The sequence below is a fragment of the Papaver somniferum genome, chromosome 3 (assembly GCF_003573695.1).
Source record: "Papaver somniferum cultivar HN1 chromosome 3, ASM357369v1, whole genome shotgun sequence".
In the NCBI taxonomy this organism is placed as follows: Eukaryota; Viridiplantae; Streptophyta; class Magnoliopsida; order Ranunculales; family Papaveraceae; genus Papaver; species Papaver somniferum.
In genome coordinates, this window is record NC_039360.1 from 76,303,342 (window position 1) to 76,324,240 (window position 20,899).

At 35.0% G+C, this 20,899-nt stretch overlaps 1 protein-coding gene across 2 annotated transcripts; it reads right to left on the bottom strand.

The window, feature by feature from the left end:
* Positions 1 to 14,319: 14,319 nt before the first annotated feature.
* On the bottom strand, positions 14,320 to 19,781 carry LOC113356543 (hydroxypyruvate reductase-like). Of its 2 annotated transcripts, none has more exons than XM_026599705.1 (10): positions 19,592 to 19,781; positions 18,649 to 18,787; positions 18,263 to 18,407; positions 18,015 to 18,142; positions 17,785 to 17,856; positions 17,054 to 17,180; positions 16,804 to 16,937; positions 16,475 to 16,516; positions 15,805 to 16,017; positions 14,320 to 14,655 (listed from the first exon to the last, which is right to left on the bottom strand). In XM_026599705.1, the coding sequence occupies exons 1-10, from the start codon at positions 19,678 to 19,680 to the stop codon at positions 14,587 to 14,589; spliced, it is 1,158 nt and encodes a 385-aa protein (XP_026455490.1). In that variant the 5' UTR covers positions 19,681 to 19,781; the 3' UTR covers positions 14,320 to 14,586. The 2 variants fall into 2 exon arrangements, with proteins under 2 accessions (XP_026455490.1, XP_026455491.1); XM_026599706.1 differs by having other exon boundaries at positions 18,649 to 18,782; positions 19,592 to 19,715.
* Positions 19,782 to 20,899: the final 1,118 nt, after the last annotated feature.

Here is a 20,899-nt window from a genome sequence, read left to right on the forward strand (position 1 = left end):
TTCGGCTCCCTTGGTAGGCTCGTTGGTAGGCTAGCACAGAAACCAATGTAGTAGCATGTTGTTGGAGTTCAACTTGTTGGGCTTCCAACTAGTTTCTTGTAATACTCTTTACCAAAAAAATATTAATCATAAGTAAGTAAATTAATCAAGATCAGGGAAGATCCCTTCATACTTTTATTCTCACACTATCTCACGCACTAGATGTATTTTTTGTCAATAAAAACCAAATGTTATCGGATTTGAGTCTAATATTTTTGGGATATGTTCCTCTTGCAAAGTTCTACATACCTACCAGAAATGAGTGCAACCGAGACGTATAACGCAACGATCTAATATTTTGAAAATGGGTCGTTGAAAATCGACGAAGTTTTAACCATTAAAATTAAGATTTGTAGATAGTGAGCTTTAGTATTTTGGAATATGCTCATTTTTGTAGGAAAGTAGAGCTTCGTAAAAGAAGAATATCCTCAAAATATTAGATTCAAGTCTGTAAACTTTTGGATTTTATTGACAAAAATTACGTCTAAAGTATGAAATACTGTGAGAATAAACATGTTAGAGGATCCTTCCTCAATTAAAATTATCTAAGTAATTCAATTAGCCTTGGAACACCCCTTACCATTTTACACTAGTTAGCGTAATAATCTTGTATGCTCTCAAAACAGGCTTTCTATCGGAGACTCAAATATAACATGGATTTTTAGGGCCCATGATGTCGATGGTTGATGCTACCCAAAGCCTAAATAACCCTTAAAATATTTCTGGATTCTTCTAAAAATACTCTAATTAATAAAAGAATATATCTCTGTGAATAGCCATGATTCTCTATCCATCCCGACCTTATTTTGAGGTGAATTCCATACGAAAACATAAGAGCTTCTCCAATAGAATGTACGTGAAGATAAATGTCTAAGTCCACATAGGATAAACATTCATTTTCCCTAAAAATCTTCTCCAATCCAACTTTTTAAATCAATGTGAAGATAACATGACTTAATTTTTGTTAGACATTGTCAAGGTGAATGTCAAGTTTTAGACATTCACCTTGACAATGTCAAGGTATCCTAGTAAGTTTTTGCTTCCTAAAATTAATTCCAATATATTAAGTAGCCCTCTTTAGGTGTAATAAAATCTAAACTTTACTAAAAATAAAAAAGACATTTAATTCATAAAAAATCACCAACAACACCATTGGAGATAAAATGTTTTTTATCTCTAAATTTAAGGAAAAATTGGAATGAGGGTGTCTTGTTTGGGTTGCCACCTAGGAAACACACACAACCACCATTGGAGAAGCTCTAATAGAGAGGGTATTTTAAACCTAGCTTAATCAGGGACTTAGCGATTGTAAACTTTGAGTATTTTTGGAAAAATTTCAAGTAAGGAATCAGCATATGTAAGAGGCCATAGCAATCGATTTATTTCACCTATCAATCCCGCCAAAAGTGTACTATAGTCGGTTTATAAGGTGATGAACATCGACCGATTGTCATTCCCAATTTAAGGAGATAACCAAGAATCGGTAGATGTGGTGTTATCGCATCCACCGATTATGAGTAATAATTGACGGCAAAAAACTTAAAATTTTGTAGGTTTGGAGATCCTTAGAACGCATACGTGCCCATTGGACGCATTATGACCTTCATTTTTCGGGTAATATTCTTCTTGTGCTACAATAAAATCCTCAATTAGGCTTTGGTGGATATGGTCTTGTCATTCAACATATAACCCAGATCACTAGGATCGAAATCATAATTATCTGATACACACACTTCTTCATCACTACTAGAGTCTTCATGGTCGCTATGAAGTTTCATTTTTGCAAACAAAATCACAAAGCCTAGTCTTCCTTCCTCTAAATTCTTCTTATTTTCTAAACCTTAGAAATTTCTGTTCTAATTCTAAAATTATAATCAAACTCAAACACTAATCAATAATTTAATTAGTAACTTAATAAATCATTACTAATGATTAAGGACATATTAGCCATTAACATAACCAGGTAGATAAGGGTTTTTGAAATTACTTCGTAATGGTTCCTTTTTGTCTTTCGGTGATAGATTTCAAATAATTCTTATAGCCATAGGCCCCAAACTAGCCAAGTATTCCTAGGAGCTCATGCTGTTATTACATTAGTTATGCAACATATTTGTAGTTTTGTACATCTTTTGGTTGCATTTTGGTTAAACGAATTTTAATCATAATGAACTAGTTTTGTGAATTTCCATTTCCTTTACAAATTACAAGGGTCATGTGTGCACAAACATATTAACTCTGTCACTCAATCTGATTCAACATGCAACACAAGAACCATATATATTTTCAGCACCATAAAAACAAACTTCATTCACGACGACCCCTTAAAAAGAAATATAAACTCAAAAGTTCATAGAAGCATTGATAGAGGATTTGTGGTTGATTTGATAACAAAATAATACCTAATGACGGATGTAAAACAACATCATATCAGAGGCTTTGCAAAAACCTTTAATTTTACAAAAAGTTTTACCCCAATTATTATAACCATTAACTGTAATGAGTCTAATGACTAGCTAATGCTTTTGATAATCCACTTATGAACTCATAAACTTCACATTAAGAGCATCACCAATGACAAAGTACATAATACTTAAATCATTATATATATACTAATAATAACAAATGAAATGAAGGTATTAAAGTCCTAAAAAACTCTTACATACTTTTAGGATCTTGCTCTTATTGTTCTTCTTTTTCTTCTTTGATTCAGTGTGATTATTATGAAATTGATTAATATCATCATCTACATTAGTAATGGGTGATGTAATTGGATCAAATTGGTCATGAATTCTACAATAATCTTCTGCAACTGCTGAAGATTTTGTCATTGAGAAAACCCTTCTCACTGCACACTGAATTGTGGGTTTCTTATCATACTCTGATGTAATCCCAAAATTTTGAGTTTTTGAACTTGAAAATGAAGAAACTGAGTAGTTTCTACTCAGAATAACACCAAATTGCTCTCCATCAAGATCAACATCACTTTCATGCTGTTGCTGCTGCTGCTTCTTTGAAGTGGAATCAAGAACCTTGTTTCTGTTGCTGTTTGTGTTACCTTGTGTTCTTGTTTGTTGAGCTTTGTAGTTGAATTCAGGATGAATTGTGTTTGTAATAGGTTTAGGATTTTGATATGAAGAAATAAGATCTGAAAAATCAACTGATCTTGATTTAGTGGTCCTAACAACTCTGATCTTTGAGTACTTATACATATCTCTTTCTCAGTAAGCTCCTTGTCTATCTACCTAATTCAAAAGTTTTAATGTGCTTGCAGAAAATGTAGTAGAAGTGGATGTGGGGAGTGTAAATATAGACCCCTCAGTGCTACTACCTTGTACTGGTTGAGGTCTAGAAGTATTTATGGAGAATAGTTATACAGAGGTGTAAGGAAAAGAAATATAGTTTGGTAAAAACAGTTGCACCATTTAATTCATCCAACAATTCATCCACTATTGGAATTGGAAAACGATCCTTGATGGTAATCTTATTTAGAGCTCTATAATCCACACACATTCGCCAAAAGCCATATTTCTTACGCACCATCAATATGGGAGAGGAATACATACTAGAACTAGGTCGAATCAATCCATCTCGTTTTAGTTCAGACACTATCTTTTGAATTTCATCTTTTTGAAAATGTGGGTAACGATATGGTCTGACATTGACAGGTGCAAAATCTGGAAGTAAAGAGATACGATGATCATGAAGTATTGCAGGAGGAAATGAAGTTGGAGTCTTAAAAACATCAACATATTTAGAGATCAGTTCCTGCAACTCAGGTGGAATAATCGTTGCAGCATTGATTGAAGTAGTTGATGCAGATATTTGTAAGAATACTGCAAAAGTTTCTCTCTTAATAAATGTTGCATGGGTTTAGTGTCCAAGAGCATAATTCTGGAAGAATTATTCCCTATTAAAACCACCTCTTGACCTTGTACTCTGAACTTCATCATTAATTTCGAAAAATCCCATTTGATTGGTCCTAATGTACGTAACCATTGAATTCCTAAGACTGCATTACAACCACTGATATCAAGAAGATGAAAATCCGTAGAAAAAGAATAATTTTGAAGTTTAACTTGTATACCATGGCAAGTACCACGAGTTTGTATCTGACCACCATCACCAACAATAACTTGCAAAACAACATCTTCAGATAGTGTATGATAACCACACTGCTTTGCTATTTTAGGGTGAAGAAAGTTATGTGTTGAGCCCGAGTCAATCAATATTGAAAATGGTTGAGCTTTATTGTAACCTAGAATACACATAGTTCTAGGAAAAGAAGAACCCATCAATGAGTTCAAAGAAATTATTGGTCCCAATTTCTCTGAAAGAACAGTTTGAGTCATAGTAATATCTTCATCATCTTGAGCTGTCTCATCTTGTGCTTCATCAACTTCCTCTGAATTTAGAGGAACATCTAATAGTAATAGTCTAGGCTTTAAACATAAATGACCAGGCTGATAAAGTTGGTCACAATTAAAGCAAAGACCCTTGTCCCTCTTTTCTTTTTGTTCTTCCCAAGTAAGTCGTTTAACACCAGGTGGTAAAGGATTTTTCTTGAATGAGGAATTTTTTGGAGCACTAGGTGATTTAAACTGGTTAGACCGTGAAAAGTGTTTGGAAGTTGTTAACAATACTTCTTCTTGATTAATTGCCTTCTTAAAGGCTGGAGCCAAAGTTGTTGGTTCAAATAATTTCACAACAGTACAATTTCAGGTTTCAAAGAATGAATGAACAGATTAATCAAGTGAGTTTCAGGAAAATCCACAAAATTCAAAAGACGTTCAAAATCAGGAATATGATCCTTAACAATACCTTTTTGTTTAATTGTGCTAATTTTCATCTTAGCATCAATAAACTTCTCAGGAGAGAATCGTTCACGAACTAGAGAGCAAAATTATGGCCATGTCGGGTTTAGAATTGTAGTTCTCTTCCAACGAAACCATGCATTGGCATCTCCTTTAAGGTGAGCAGCAACAAGTGAGACCTTCATATTATTAGCAATATTATGCCAAGAGAAATATTGCTCGGCTTAAAATAACCAACCGTCAGGATCATCGCCATCAAAAGAAGAAAATTTTAGATTAAGTGGTGGTATACGAACCGGAGTTTCAAGAAGACTAGTTCCATTATTAATTGGTGTACGATGTGTATTCTGAGGAAGTGTACCGTCGTTAGCTTGAATCCGAGGTAGAAATTCTTGAAATAAAGTACGTAACGATGTAGAAAGTTATGTGCTTATAGCTTGTGTCAAACTTGATGTCAGCGTTTTTTCATGTTCAGCTAGGTCAAGCTTACGATTAACTCTATCTTCCTCATTTCTGCACGAAATTTCAGAACTTGGTCATCAGCCTGCTTTCTATCTTTGGTAATAGTGTCAACAAGCGTATCAAGTTTGGTTGTAACTCCATCAATGCTCTGTTGTAGGAGAGACAAATCTTCTGTGTACGTCATTGAATAAAATGGGTGAAAAAATAGGTATAGCATAAACCTCTCTGTACCAGGTGTTAGGGTTCTAGACTAAACACAAGGTTTTATGTAACTGAAATAGTTAAGAACCCAGATAAGAAGAAGAATTAAGAGATTAAGAAGAGAAAAGAAGACCAGAAGAGATTGAAGAAAAAATCTTTGTATTAATTCTTAAGTCTATTACCAAGCTTAGGTGCAGTATTTAAAGCTATGAATACTTGCAAAACACGAAATACTAACTATAGTGTTTTAACAAAACAGGGAAATCAATGTAAGCTAAATATAGAAAAGCTATAAAAAGAAGCTAGGCTAGCTTAGTGTTGGCACCGCAACATCGAGGAAGTTTTGTAATTGGAATACATGAAATTTATGTTGAGTTTTTTTTTGGAAGAACTGTTGTGGGATTCGGAATGAGAAAATTAGGCGCATGCCCAAAAAAATAATATTCTTATTATTAGGCTCATAATTAATTTTTAGTTCTGTGACGCCCATAATTATATGAAATTATTAAAATTGTATGCATGACGGATTATGCATCAGGGGTATAATTGGCAACGCAACTTTAATATAACATATCTAAAAATCCGCGCCTTGGAATTTTACAAATTTTATATCGTTGGAAATCTTTTTAAGAGAGCTACGCAACGAGTACAAACAAGAATATCAAATTTTTGTTTTTCACTAAAAAAATCGGAGGTGATCATCATTTTAGGCAAAATTTCCGAAAACTTGATACATAACCATTATGCAGCCACCAAAAAAGATGCAAAACACATTCTGCAGATGCATAACGAATTATGCAACCATTTTCTCAACTGCATAACAAGTTATGCATCTATAACAGGTTATGTAGCCATTGTTTTGGTTGATTTTAGTGCGTACAGATAAAATCGATGCATAATGCATTATGCAGCCATATTTCCGGCTGCATAATAGGTTATGCATCCATTTTCATGATTGCATAACATGTTATGCAGATATTATTGTAGGTGCATGCCAAGTTATGCGGTCTTTGTTTTTGTTGGTTTCCTAGTAACAAAAAAATTGGTGCATAACGTATTATGCAACTGTTTTCTGGACTGCATAACAAGTTATCCATTAATTTTTGTAGATGCATAATATGCGATGCGGTTACGAAAATGGATGCATAACCTGTTATGCAACATTTTCTCGAACACCACATGTAGGTTACACCAAACTCTTCCTCACTCTTTAGCATCCGTGACAGTAAAGCTCGAACACCACAATTACACCAAACTACCATATACTCGGTATTTCTTCTTTCTTCTTGTTTGATAATTTGATTGGATACACGTATGTAATGCTTCATTTAATTCACATGACATGAATTTCGTATGACAAATACATCGAATTAGTTCATCAATATTCTTAATTTGCAGAGGCGTGTTCACCCCATCACAACCACATCTACTTCCCACTCTATAACTCCCTTTTCACCTCCACCCGCACCACATTTATTTGTGAATATGTTAGTCGATCAAACAGTAAGCTGTTTCGTCGGCACCACATTAATTTCTGTAAGATGGTTAGCTTCATTTGTGCTCTACAGATTGGAGTATATAAACAACTTACACAAATTATTGTTTCAGCGAAAAAGCTAACCGAATAAAGTTAACAGTGGATCAATATTTCGCTCTTGTCTTGCATTTCCACAAACAGTAAAGTTTCAACTTCCATCACTTTGAAAATTCCTCCAAATTAAGAAAGTATCAATTTTTCGTGTGAATTGATTGGGAAAATAAGAAGCATTGAATCAAATTCGAAGGCTTCGTAGATGTGCTTCCTTCCAGTTTCAGTCACATCATTACGCTTTTGTTTAACCAAAACTCGGCGGACCTGCTGTTGAACTCTCATATCCTTCATTAAATTGGAATCCAATTGGTATTGTTCCAATGGAAATCGAAACACAGAGTAATGGAACAATCGAACTTGGAGAGACATATGTACCTCAAACAATGATTAGGGTATAAATGAGTAGGTGCAGGCGGTGGTTGATGCCGCTGGTTTTGGTGGTGCTGATGGTGTTGGTGGTGAAGGAATGATTACTGGGATCTAAGTAATAGAATAGGGATTTTGATTGAGACCATCATTATTTGGTGATGCTGCTAGTTATAACACAAAATTGGTTAAAAAGATCAAAACCAACAATTCCTGGGTGAAAAGGACATTTAGATTTTGATACTGTTTAAATGGACAAAAATGTAAAAATAACCAGGATGTAAACAGTTTCATCCTACCCATTTTCAAATAATTTTTCTTATTTTTAATTTACATCAGAATGCATCCAGTTTCATCCTTACTATTTTTTAAGTTTAAGTAAAGATGAATCCAGTTTCATCCTTGCTATTTTTTTGGTGTCCATTTCAACGATAATAATTTTTACGCGTCCATTTGAACCATTTTTTAGAAATATTTGGACAAATGACCCATTTTCCGTAGTTATAATGGTGGTTGGTGCTGCTACAATGGCGGTGCTGGTGGTGCTGGCTACGATGATGATGGTGATGATGGCTCTGGTGGTATGGTGTTAGAAAAAGATTTTTGTTTTTCTTGTGTAGAAAAGGAATCGAAGAAAAAGAAAAAAAAAGACTGAAACCTAATTTTATAAACTATGAGTTTGGGAGAAAATTTTTCGCCAAAATTGGGTGCGCGCCTGAACTTTTCTGTCGGTGGATTTCACAGTGACCAAAATCTTAAAAATGGGTGTGGCTGTAGTTTTCACATTCGGAATACGGAATACGACTGTTTTCCTGTTGGGCCCTGAATTAACACCTTTTATGGGCCGACCTTAGACCAAACAATATGGCCCTTTACTTGGAACGGTTTTTTGCGGACCATGGTTTTTTTGGGGACCATGGTCTTATTAGGCCACTTTCCCTATAGTTATAAGGGGTGTCCTAAAATGTGGAAATGACTAACCTATCCTTAACCTAACTTAATTTAAAACTAACCTAATAATCACACACATATATATATATATATATATATATATATATATACATATATATATATATATACATATATATATATATACATATATATAAATAAATAACCACCTCCTCCCACCGCCGCCGCTACCACTACCGACCATCACCTACCATCTCCGACCACCACCACCAACAGCCACCACCACCTCTCTCTCTATATATATACATATATATATCATCAAAATATGTATATATATCGTTTTTGGTTGAAAAATGAGAAGTAATCACCAAAATGAGTTGAAAATGGAAGTTGTAGAGATAAGTTCGGTTAGGAATTATGTGAAAAACTTTGTCGAACTAACCGAACTCAACTTTAATGGAGGTTTTTCTTTTTCCAGAGAAAAGTTCGGTTTCGTTGCAAAAAGTTCGGTTTCGTCGCAAAAAATATCCCAACCGAACTTCGAGTTCGCTTGCGTCGCAAAAATGTCCCAACCGAACTTTGAGTTCGGTTACGTCGCAAAAAATTCAGTTACGTCGCAAAAAATGTCCCAGCCGAACTTTGAGTTCTGTTACGTCGCAAAAAGTTCGGTTACGTCGCAAAAAAGTTCGGTTTCGTCGCGAAAAAATGTCTCAACCGAACTTTGGGTTCGGTTACGTCGCAAAAAATGTCCCAACCGAACTACATTTGCAGAAACAAAAACTCCATTAAAGCTTTGGTTCGGTTGCCTGTGATTTTGGATTTATTAACCGAACTACATTTGCAGAAAGTTCGGTTACATGTTCTTCGTATAATATAACCGAACTTTATTGACTTGGTTGAAATTTTTTGTTACAATTTTAATTTTGACGATATTTTAGGCCATTTATAACAACATTCACTAAGTTACAAGCATATTTCGGTACCGAGAGAATGTTTTTTCTCCATATTTACCCATCTCAAAATAATTTTTTTCTCCATCTTCTTCTTCTTCTTCTATTACTTTGTTCACTCAATAATTCTATTTCTTTTAAATACAATCATCTATTAATTTAACCTTAATAAATGATTAACCACATTAAATAATCATTATACAAAAATAATCAGGAGGATAATTTTGGTATTAATATAAATATTTAGATAAGGGGTGACCTAGATTTACTTCTAATGTCTTACCCAAAATAAAACAATGGTCCCCCAAAAAAAAGACTGGTCCGCAAAAAACCGTTCTTTACTTGATGATCCCATCTCACATGTCAACCATTCGCTACGATTGTTTATGACGTCTGACGCATGTATTAATCGTTCTGCAATGTTGGTAGGTTTTGAAATTTATCCAGCCATCACTAACTTAGGCTGGGTTTGGGTTTGGTAATGCTTTTATTTTTCCAAAAGCACTTTCAAAACCTATATATGTCAATAATTTTTGAAATTGGCGTTTGGTAAAAAAAAATCAAAGTGCTTTTTACCCGAAGCACTTCCCAAATTCCTCAATTTTCAAAAGCTGGGGAGGAGGAGCTTTTAAAAGTTATAAAAACATAAGCTTTGGTCCCACCTAAATTTAACGCTCGATTTATCTTTTTTGTCCCTATTTCATTTTATAAATGACAAAAGTTACCCTTAAACTTATACAATCAATTTTTTATTTCTTATATTTTAGTCTTTAAATATTATTATTTTTTATTTTCAAAATATTTCATTTACCATTTCATTTCATTTATCAATAATAAAAAAAAATTAAATAATTATTTAATTAATTTTAGTTTGATTTTTTGTTTGAAAATATATTAAAAAGTGGTTAAGTAAAATAATAACAATCATAATAATAGAAAAAATTAGTAAATTAATAGTAACAATTAGTAAATTAATATTATATATATTAATATTAAATAATAAAAAAAATTAATTATTTTTAAAACAATAAAATCGAATACAACTATTTTCAAAGATATGTCTGTTTTTGTCATTTGCTACAACAACAATGGTTGAATTTGATATTTTACCAAACACACTTTGACTGCTTTTTTAATCAGCTTTAACTTTAGTTGATATTTTACCAAACATCAAACTGCTTTTTTCTCACAGCACAGCACAACAACGCACAACAAAAAAGTGCTTCTACAAAAGCTGCAGCAATACCAAACTAAGCCTTAACCAATTATACCATTCAATATCAAACGTTGATATAAGACTCGAATATCAATCCGGTGTCTGGATTTTGGTATCTCATTAGCAATGTTGCTCAAATATAGCAAGATTGCTAATAGGGGTACCAGATTAAGTGCGAGTGTACCCAAATCAAGATAAGACAAACCAGGTTTTTATATAGGACAAAATAAGTTTTGCCTTAATTTGGTACACCACCACTAATCCTGGCATCCCCCATTAGCAGCCTTGAAATATAATACGGATGTTTAGGGCCCATGGTGTCAATGATGGCACCCAGAACCTGATTACTCTAGATTCTGAATAGGGTTATTTTAACTTTGGTGCCCATAAAATGATATATTTCTGCATTTTGTGCCTAACTTTGTCCAACTTCGAATTTGGTGTGCAGTCAACTGATTGGTTTTGTTTGACCGTGTTGATCAACCACTCTACAATTAAAATTACGAAATGACGAACGAAAATAACTTTAACAAATCCATAATAATTACGGAAATGCAGTTATTTTAACCGATCCACTTGCAAATCCGGTGAGTCTTATTTCATTGATCATTTCACAATTTTAATTGTAAAGTAGATGGTCAACACCGTCAAACAAAGTCAATCAGTTGATTGGGCACCAAACTCAAAGTTGGACAAAATTAGACACCAAACGCAAAAATATATCATTTTATGGGCACCAAAGTCAATATATCCCTTCTTAATAATACTTCTAGATTCTTCTAGAAACATTCTAATCATGTTATAAAAACATACTCCGTATATATTTCCATAAGTAACCATGAATCTGTATCCATCCTTTTCTTATTCCGAGGTGATTTCCATATCGAAACATAATGGAGAGTGTTTCCAAATCCCATCGCAGTCTTCCTGATTCCTTTCTTCGTAAAGAGATGGGTCTATAAATAGTTGGCTTATTGTTAGCTGTGTTGATTATATCTTAGCTATAACAATCTTTCTGTGTGCGTTTGTAATAATCTTCTCTGATAATATTGTCTTATTTTGTATACGACTTGAAGGGAGAGCGATCGATCATGGATATGGCTGGTTGGAACGAGTACGTTGAGAAGGAAAAGCTAAAAGAAAAAGATGAATTTTATGCGAAGAAGGGAAGGGAATTTATATCGCTTTTGCAGGAAGACGGTGAGTGGACTGGTTTCGTCGAATTAGAAAAATGGCCAAGTTATGATGAGAAGACGAAAGGAAAGATTGCAACCGACTTGAAGGATTATTTTAGATTAATACACGAGGATTACTCATTGAAAAGGTGGCCTTTCGCGGAACAACTGGAAGAGAAACAAGGTTATATACGGTCTGCAGACTCACCCGGCTTCAACGCCTGCACGCATCAACCTGCTCCAGGACAACCACATGTTGGAATAATTTGGAATACATTATGATGATCAGAAGAGGACTAGCACTATGTTTGTTTACTCCTTACTCATCTGAGGTGTCTGGATCTGAGTCATCTGGATCTGAGTGAAATCACCTGACTCATCTGGATCTAACTCGATATGTTTGTTTTGAGTCAGATTTGACTCATCTGATTCAAAAAATGTGAATCAGTGGTTTGGTCCCGTGAGTCAGGGGTATTTTGTTACCTGACTCAAATGGGTCCGAGTCAGGAATTATGTCTGAGTCATAGATCGAGTCAGATCTGACTCAAAATGTAAAAAAAACGGTCTGACTGCTGACTCGGCCCGAATCAGAGGTTGACTCAGATCCAGACGCCGAGTCAGCCGCAAGCAAACAAGATGTAGCTTTCGGCTAAAACCGATATTAGGCAGGACGTAAATACGTCCGTGTTGATATTTCTTTGATATTTTTAGGAGCTCATTTTGTTACTCTTCTATTAGTTATGCAGGATATTTGTAGCATTTTGGTTATTCAATTTCAATTAATTAATTTAAAAATTGAAATTCATAATATGAATTTCCATTTGCAACTATATTTTACAAGGGTCATGTGTGCACGAACACATTACCTTTGTCAATCACATCTGATTCAACATGCAACACAAGAACTATATTTATTTTCAGCACCATAAAAACTTCATTCACGACAACTCTTTGAAAAGAAATATAAACTCAAAAATTAGTAGCAGCATTGATGGAAGATTTGTGGTTGATTTGATAACAAAATACCACCTAATGACGGATGTCAAACAGCATCATACCAGAGTCTTTACGAAAACCTTTAATTTTACAAAAAGTTTTACCACAATTATTATAACCATTAATGGTAATGAGCCTAATGACTACCTAATGCTTTTGATAATCCACTTGTGAACTCATAACCTTCACCTTAAAGGCATCGCCAATGACAAAGTACAGAATACTTAAATCATTATATATGTATACTAATAATAATAACAAATGAAATCAAGGGATTAAAGTCCTAAAAAACTCTTGCATACTTTTAGGATCTTGCTCTTATTGTTCTTCTTTTTCTTCTTGGATCCAGTGTGATTATTATGAAATTGATGAATATCATCATCTCCATTAGTAATGGGTGATGTAATTGGATCAAATTGGTCATGAATTCTACAATAATCTTCTGCAACTGCTGAAGATTTTCTCATTGAGAAAGCCCTTCTCACTGCACATTGAATTGTGGGTTTCCTATCATACTCTGATGTAATCCCAAAATTTTGAGTTTTTGAACTTGAAAATGAAGAAACTGAGTAGTTTCTACTCAAAATAACACCAAATTGCTCTCCATCAAGATCAACATCACTTTCATGCTGTTGTTGCTGCTGCTTCTTTGAAGTGGAATCAAGAACCTTGTTTCTGTTGCTATTTGTGTTACCATGTGTTCTTGTTTGCTGAGCTTTGTAGTTGAATTCAGGCTGAATTGTGTTTGGAATAGGCTTAGGATTTTGATATGGAGAAATAAGATCTGAAAAATCAACTGATCTTGATTTAGTGGTCCTAACAACTCTGATCTTTGAGTACTTATTCATATCTCTTTCTCAATGAGCTCTCCTTGTCTATCTACCTAATTCAAAAGTTTTAATGTGCTTGCAGAAAATGTAGTAGAAGTGGATGTGAGGAGGGTAAATATAGACCCCTCAGTGCTACCTTGTACTCAAGTCTTGAAGTAGTTATAGAGAATAGAGATGGATGATGGTGGGTTTCGGATGTGGGACCCACTTGTACTGTATGGGTGGGACTTTGGGTGGTGTGAAATGAATGAATAGAAAGTTAGGTATTCAAAATAGGAATTGAAAACGTAAGCATCAAATGCTGATTTGGCCGACCTAGGACTTGGACAGAGAGAGAACACAATAATGGTCCAATTTTAATACATTTCTCTGTGACATAACACTTGCTAGTTGATACAGTCAGTTATACACAGACTGTATTAAACTGAAACCATTGTCAAAGTTGGCCTGCTTGTAGATATGATTGCCAGGATAATTTGTGATTCTAACAAGTAAATTTTCCTGAATGGCAAACTGGGGCTGTCACGACTAATTTAGTTGTTTACCCTAAATGACAATCGACCGATTTTGAAAAAACTGATTCATACTTCATGAAAGACAAACTATTCACACGCGGTGATATACATTGCTCTAGCATTTAACGATGGATAACTGATGAGTAACTAATCTAGTGAGTAACCTTGTGAGAGTGTCAAAGAAGCAGGCATTTCTATGGACAATTGCCCTGATACTTTTAAGTAACCTCTCTGGACAAAATATTGTCCACACTTCAGTAAGACCACAAAAACCCTATAGATATGACAAAATCAGATACAGACAACATCAAATGTAGACACTACTGAAAAAGGGACCTAGTGATTGTTACAGTGTCTGAGATGTAAGAAGACAATGGAGTACATGAAGGTAAAACAGTAATCAAATGAAATTGTTGTTGGCTTAGTTCGGAGTCAAATACTGTTTTCTAGAATAGATCAATGAAGTGTAACTTACAAGTTAAAAGAGGGTTGTTTTCAGGGTTCATTGGTCTGCTTGTTAATCATTCAGTTCACAAACTCCACTCCTGTCAATGGAGTTCCCGCATGAAGCTCAAGTGCAGTATCGCCAACAACCTGCCAACACGGCAGCACCACAAAGATAAACCATCAATTGCGCAAAGAGAAAAGAGAAACCAAGGGAAGAGAACATATTGGTGCATCTGGATGCTATCATGTGCACTCAGAATGGACGTGTAGGGTGGTGAACCAGTTCAGCGTTCATCATTTCAACGATGCAATCCGATTAACAGATGGCGGATTGTGTATAATAACTAACAACTAGATGAGGGACGTAAAGTGCACCCTCTTTGAAACAAAGAAATTCCTCTATTTATAGGTAACTAGTGAGGATCTTGATTAACTTTAAGCAATTAAATGATTTCAAATAAAACCTACTAGGATATATCAGTAAAACTATGTTTCATATCGTGCTTTTAAGTAATGTGTATAAAAGTGAAAATTCAGCAATAAAGTTGATAAGTTCATTTGATATAACAAACTCCTTAAAAGGCATGATATGCTCAATATAACTCTTTTAAATTTATACTGAAACACATTAAACCAAAGCTGATGTTGCAAGCAGCATCAAAATCATCCTCCAACTGCGTCTAGATGGGAAATCAGAGTTAGATGGAGACTCGGGAAATCCAAGGAGGTGATTGAAATCACTCCCAACTTCTGGCTCTGCCTGAACTAAGCAGGTGAACAAATATTTGTTGCATAGTCAGGAAGTTTAAGAGGTCTGGAGAAGGGAAGCAAATGTGTCAGGGCTAGAATGTAGAGCACTCAGTTGGAATGAGGGCTCCATTATCTGTCTTTGCCTGTATAAAACAGATAAGACCTCCACAACCCTCCTTTGGCTTGTTGAGCGGACAGAGGGTCCCAAATTTGAGTGTACCATGAGTTTTCCACAATAACGAAGCATAGCGAGGACCCATATTTAAGGAAGATCTACCTAGCATCCAGAAACGTTACTGAGCTAAGTACTGGACAGGTCACTTTTAAGTTTGTTGAGAACCTATGAATTTTAACCCTCAATCTGTCACGTCAGATATCATGTAGTATCCTTTAGATCAGAATTCACTAGGTGAAATTTTATATATGTGAGAAATAATGTGTTTCGTAATGGTGGCATGTGCCAGACCCATTTATGAAAGTGCATTATATGAAACTTAAAGCTAAAAATACTTCTCATATCCACAAAATGATCTGTAAGATATATACCTTAGCCATAGCTCTGTATGAATATTCCGTTACTCCAGCAACATGGGGGGTGATTAGAACATTTTGAAGCTTCAAAATCGGATCATCTGGATCGAAGGGCTCAGTCCATGCAACATCAATGCCAAGGCCACCCAAGTGACCTGACTCAAGGTGGGACTTAACAGCATCATAATCCAGGAGACCACCTCGAGCAATATTAACCAACAGAGCACCCTATATTTACGGAATTCAATCAGAAAAAACAAACTCATAAATAGGCAAAAGACCATTTAGATGATTACTCAAAGTTTGGTATTTTCTTCTGCCTAATACTTACCTGGAGGTAGTATAACGATATAAATACACGTTTCGGTTTTACGACTTGGGTCAGGGAATTCATAATGATGGTTATGGCCATAACAATCAATAGATGAACTAGAGTTGAGTTGATTTTTAACACCAAATTAATAGATCTTTCCTGATGATAAAGTGACAACCTGTACTTGTGTATACTTATTAATTTATTATCGATTGAGTATTCATGATCTTTGAAGTTTTCAGAATACCAGTACCCCAGTCACGCATCTAAGTTTGAGAAATGAAAAAAAAAAATTACAGGAAATATTCCATTTTTAACGGACACTAATAACCTTTCACGATAAATAAGAATAATTATACAGAAAAAACAGACCTTTTTCATTGCGGAGACGAATTTCTTGTCCACTATGCCAGCCTGAAAACCCAATAACCAGAGGTTAAGAGCCCAGGTGTCATACAACTACAAATATGATCCACATTACAGAAAAATGTCTACGCTTGGGATAAGCTGGATTAGAGCCCCCATGACCATGCTCAGTGTTGGATCCAGTCAACCTCAAGTTTTCTGTGAAGAATTCATGACTTGAGGTCAACTGATGAAGTGTGCAGCTATGGACATGGGAGTTCAATGCAAAATGGCTTCCATTCTAGCCCTGCTCCACTTTGCAGCATTTAAAAGGAAAAAGAGAAGCTAATACTGACTGTTTCACTGTTCATAAGCAAGCAAGTCACAACTATGTCGGCCTCCTGGGCAAAATCATATAGATCTTCTGGACCACCCTTCTTATCAACCAGACTTCCAATGTCATCATGTTCCGTACCCAATGCCGGGGAACCTAAAGCGCAATACCGGATAATATTTTATTCACAACGGAGGACATAATGAATAAAACATCTACAACGCCTATAGAAACTCACTGGCAACCATCTGAGTCATGACTGTTTTTAATACCGTTTGATTGAGAAGAATCTCGAGATTTTACTTGCCAACTTCGTTTTGTTGCAAGGATTTTAACACCAAATGGTCGCAAGCGTTTAGCCAAGTCAATCCCGATATTTCCAAATCCCATAATGAAAACCTACACGACCAAAACAAGTTTTATATACGAAATTGTTCAGTACACTATGTAAAATTAGTAATTCTATGGTCTTAATAATAAGAGCATTCTTTTGTGTGTGTGTGTGTGTGTGTGTGTGTGCGTGCGTGGACCTGCATGAACCAAGACAAACCTTACATAAAGTCCAGTTCATCAAAATTTATTATTTACACTGGTTATAGCGATAAAATACAACGCCTAAACAAAGTTTATAATATTAGGGACCATTCCTGTCAAATGAGTATTGCGCATGAAAAGGGGTATACATGAATATGGTACACCTAACTGTTGGGAAAAGAGTTTTGTCATAAATGTGGACATAGTAGTCTGCAGTGCATATATTAAAGGTTCAATCCACCATGCCAAGATTAAAAGGCAGGTACAGATGCTTCAACCTCTGCAGCAAAAGGGTTAAATAGATGGCCAAACTGTGCACCTCTGACAGACACATATCTATAAAATAATGTTTTGGAAATTATACTTGGTTTTGTATAAGTAATTATGCATTTCTAAAGTTTATAATATACAGAAGTTGAAGTGCAACTATGGGAAATTATTACCAAATCAGCCCAGAGAGTATACTCACTGTTTTTCCAAAAAGGGTATCTGCAGCTGGCTCCCCTAACCTTTTCTGTTTCACGACATTTTCCATCTCCTTCTGTTATATAGGATAAGAAAGAAGAGTTCTAAGGATAAAAACGGTCACCTTTTACAGTGAAGAATAAGTTTCAACTAAAACTAAATGAGTCAGGAGACTCAGCTACTCAGCTGGTAATTAAGCATGTACCTTTTAGACAATAGGATGATGTAACTTACTTGTTGCCGCAGGAGACCTAACATCAGATATATGGCCATTTCTGCACATGATGCTGAATTTCCAGTAACATTGCCAGGAATCCTAGCAACTTTAATTCCACGATCAGTAGCAGCCTTAACATCAACCCCTAGAAAAGAGAAATGTTCAGCCATGTTGTAAAACTACAAATCCACAGTGTTAGAATAACATAATGATGGAAAACATTTTACATTTGCAAAAGCCAAAAGAATGAAGAATAATGGGAAACCTTCCAAGCCAACCCCAAATTGCATTATAAGCTTCATCTGAGTTGCACGAGCAATATCATTTGAATCTATGTGTCGATTTTTCACAACACAGATATGATATTTATCGATAACGTTTGGCACATCATCAAGGGGGACATCATCAACCTGCATTATTTTGTAAAAATGTGCAAAATAGGTTATACTATTTGCAAAACAAGCTTTGACTCCTATGCAAAAACATCAAGTTCAAGAAACTACTCAACCACAATATAAGCAAAAGAATACAAATAATATGGGAAGCTCTAGTTCGACACCTCTAGAGTAAGACTCTTTCTAACAAACATAAGACAAGTCCATGACTTTGAATCCGTTAGGTGATCAAAAGATAAGACGGTTAAAACAAAACCTGAATAAATGGATACTTCTGCAAATATTCCTTTGTATAGTTGTGAGAAGCAGGAAAATAAGGCCCACAAAATAGCACACGCGTGACATGGGTGTTAGTATTCTCAACCATTATCTTGCCCTTCCCTGAGAAACCTGTGCTGGAAATCCAACAATGCTCAGATCAGATGACTTAATCAATCATCTTTTCTTTGAGATTCAAAGAAATAGGAGAACTCTACATGAACTGATGGTCTGACTAATAAGTCATACTTGTTTTGTGACAGACCTTTCAAATGAAAAGTTCAATTCAATAAGTATAACTAGCATAGAACTCTTCTTGAACCCAAGAGATACTAGGCACTCCATTAGAGTCAAAACAGCAAATACTAAATTTAGACAGAAACACACATATAATACTGTTATCAAAAACCATTCATCAGCCTTATAAAATCGTGCACATTGCAACATGGAAGAAAAATCGAGCTTCGATACTCAAGCTGGCAGAAAACAAGAAATGTAAACTGTTTTTATTTTTTATTTTTTGTTTCAAGTCCCTTACAACCATAATAATTGATAGAAGCTTCATAGAGTTCTATCCAAAAATTGCAATATATGTGGAACAGATTCTCAGACTCATGAACCAAACATCTATGAATTTTGGTCTGATGAAGTTATAAATGGAATTCTAAATCCAAAACTACTTTGGAGAGCAATTGGCTTGGGATTGGATCTTCTGGTGATGGGTACTATTCCTAAAAATGGTTCAATGTGAAACTCTACACTACTGCAGCAGCTAAAATAGTAGATGCAGAACAAAATACACTCTCCTAAACCATATATACATTATTATTAGATCAATTCATGAGATTACAAACCTAAGAAAATGAAATGAAACGAGAAAGACAGTGAGAATGAAATTGAGATTATGGAAAGATGAATTAATGGAGGTTTTTCGTTTTTACCTGTGAAGGAAACGAGCAGCGACAATGGCGATGTTAGGGAGATTTGAACTACCAAACTTTTGTTTGGTAGATAAAACTCTGAGAAGCATTCGGAGTTGAACGGTTACGAATGATGACTCTGGACTGGTTTAGTCAGACACCTGTGGAATCGGCGGTAAGTAAGCAAACCCGGACTCGGGATTAGAACGCAGTTCATCGGACTTGGTAAAAAAGTACAGACAAGAAACGGCGGAGGAATGAGTAAAGACTTGTGTGAGCAAAATGTGATTTGAGGAGAGCAAAAATCGTACTCGACTCACTAACTAAAGTCAACTCAATAAAATTTTCTAACTTGGTCTAAAATATCCTATTAATCACACAAATCATTGGCACATGTTAAAGAAAACTTCTTTTGCTTGTCGTCTTCTTTTTTTGGGAAAAAAATCTCTCACTCAATCGTTTGTAGTTGATTTTTTATGCCACCTGAACAACTTTTTGGAGCAAAAGGGACATTATTCGAGTAAAAGGACGTTTTAGTTCTTGCCTGATGATACTTCTTTCATGTATTGTTAAGTTTGTGGACATGTGTGAGAAAACGTGTGCGGCTAGTAAGGGTAATTTTGACCGAGTTACATAAAAAACATAGGGTTAAGCCTAGTTAGCGAGTTAACTACGATTTTTGCACTCCTCAAATCACGTTTTGCTCTCCCTCTAACAAAAATCATGAGTAAAGCTCACAAAAATCTCTTTTTGGCACTCACTTAACTTTTTCATTGTTGTTGTAGGGGCTGCATATTGAATAGCAAACCAAACATATTGCCACAACATGTGAATAGCAAACCCGGACTCGTTGATAATTACATTATTTTTTTATTTTATTTTTTTGAAACAGAAACAAGATATATTATTTATAAGTAATTACATAACACCAGACTAACTTCATCATTCCTTACAACATCAACCAAGTCATGTGGGATGGTTTTCCGAAAATCAAAAGAAGTTTTTTCAGTTCTAGTTTTGTTAGCTAATTTGTGAGATGCATTGTTGCATGTTCTCTTAACATGACTAACCCGACTAGATTCTATACTACATATAGAAGATGCTTTATTTCTTCTACAATCCACTGGTTCCACCAATTTACATAAGAGGTCGCATCTTTGATGGACTTAACCACATTTAGACAATCAGATTCGAAAATAAAATAGTTAATTTTAAGAGTCTTGGCCCATATCACTGCTTCCTTGAACGCCAAGCACTCTTTTTGTTCAGCATCTAATCCTCCATTGCATAATCTCCTTCAGATACCCCGACAATTTCATATGTGATCAC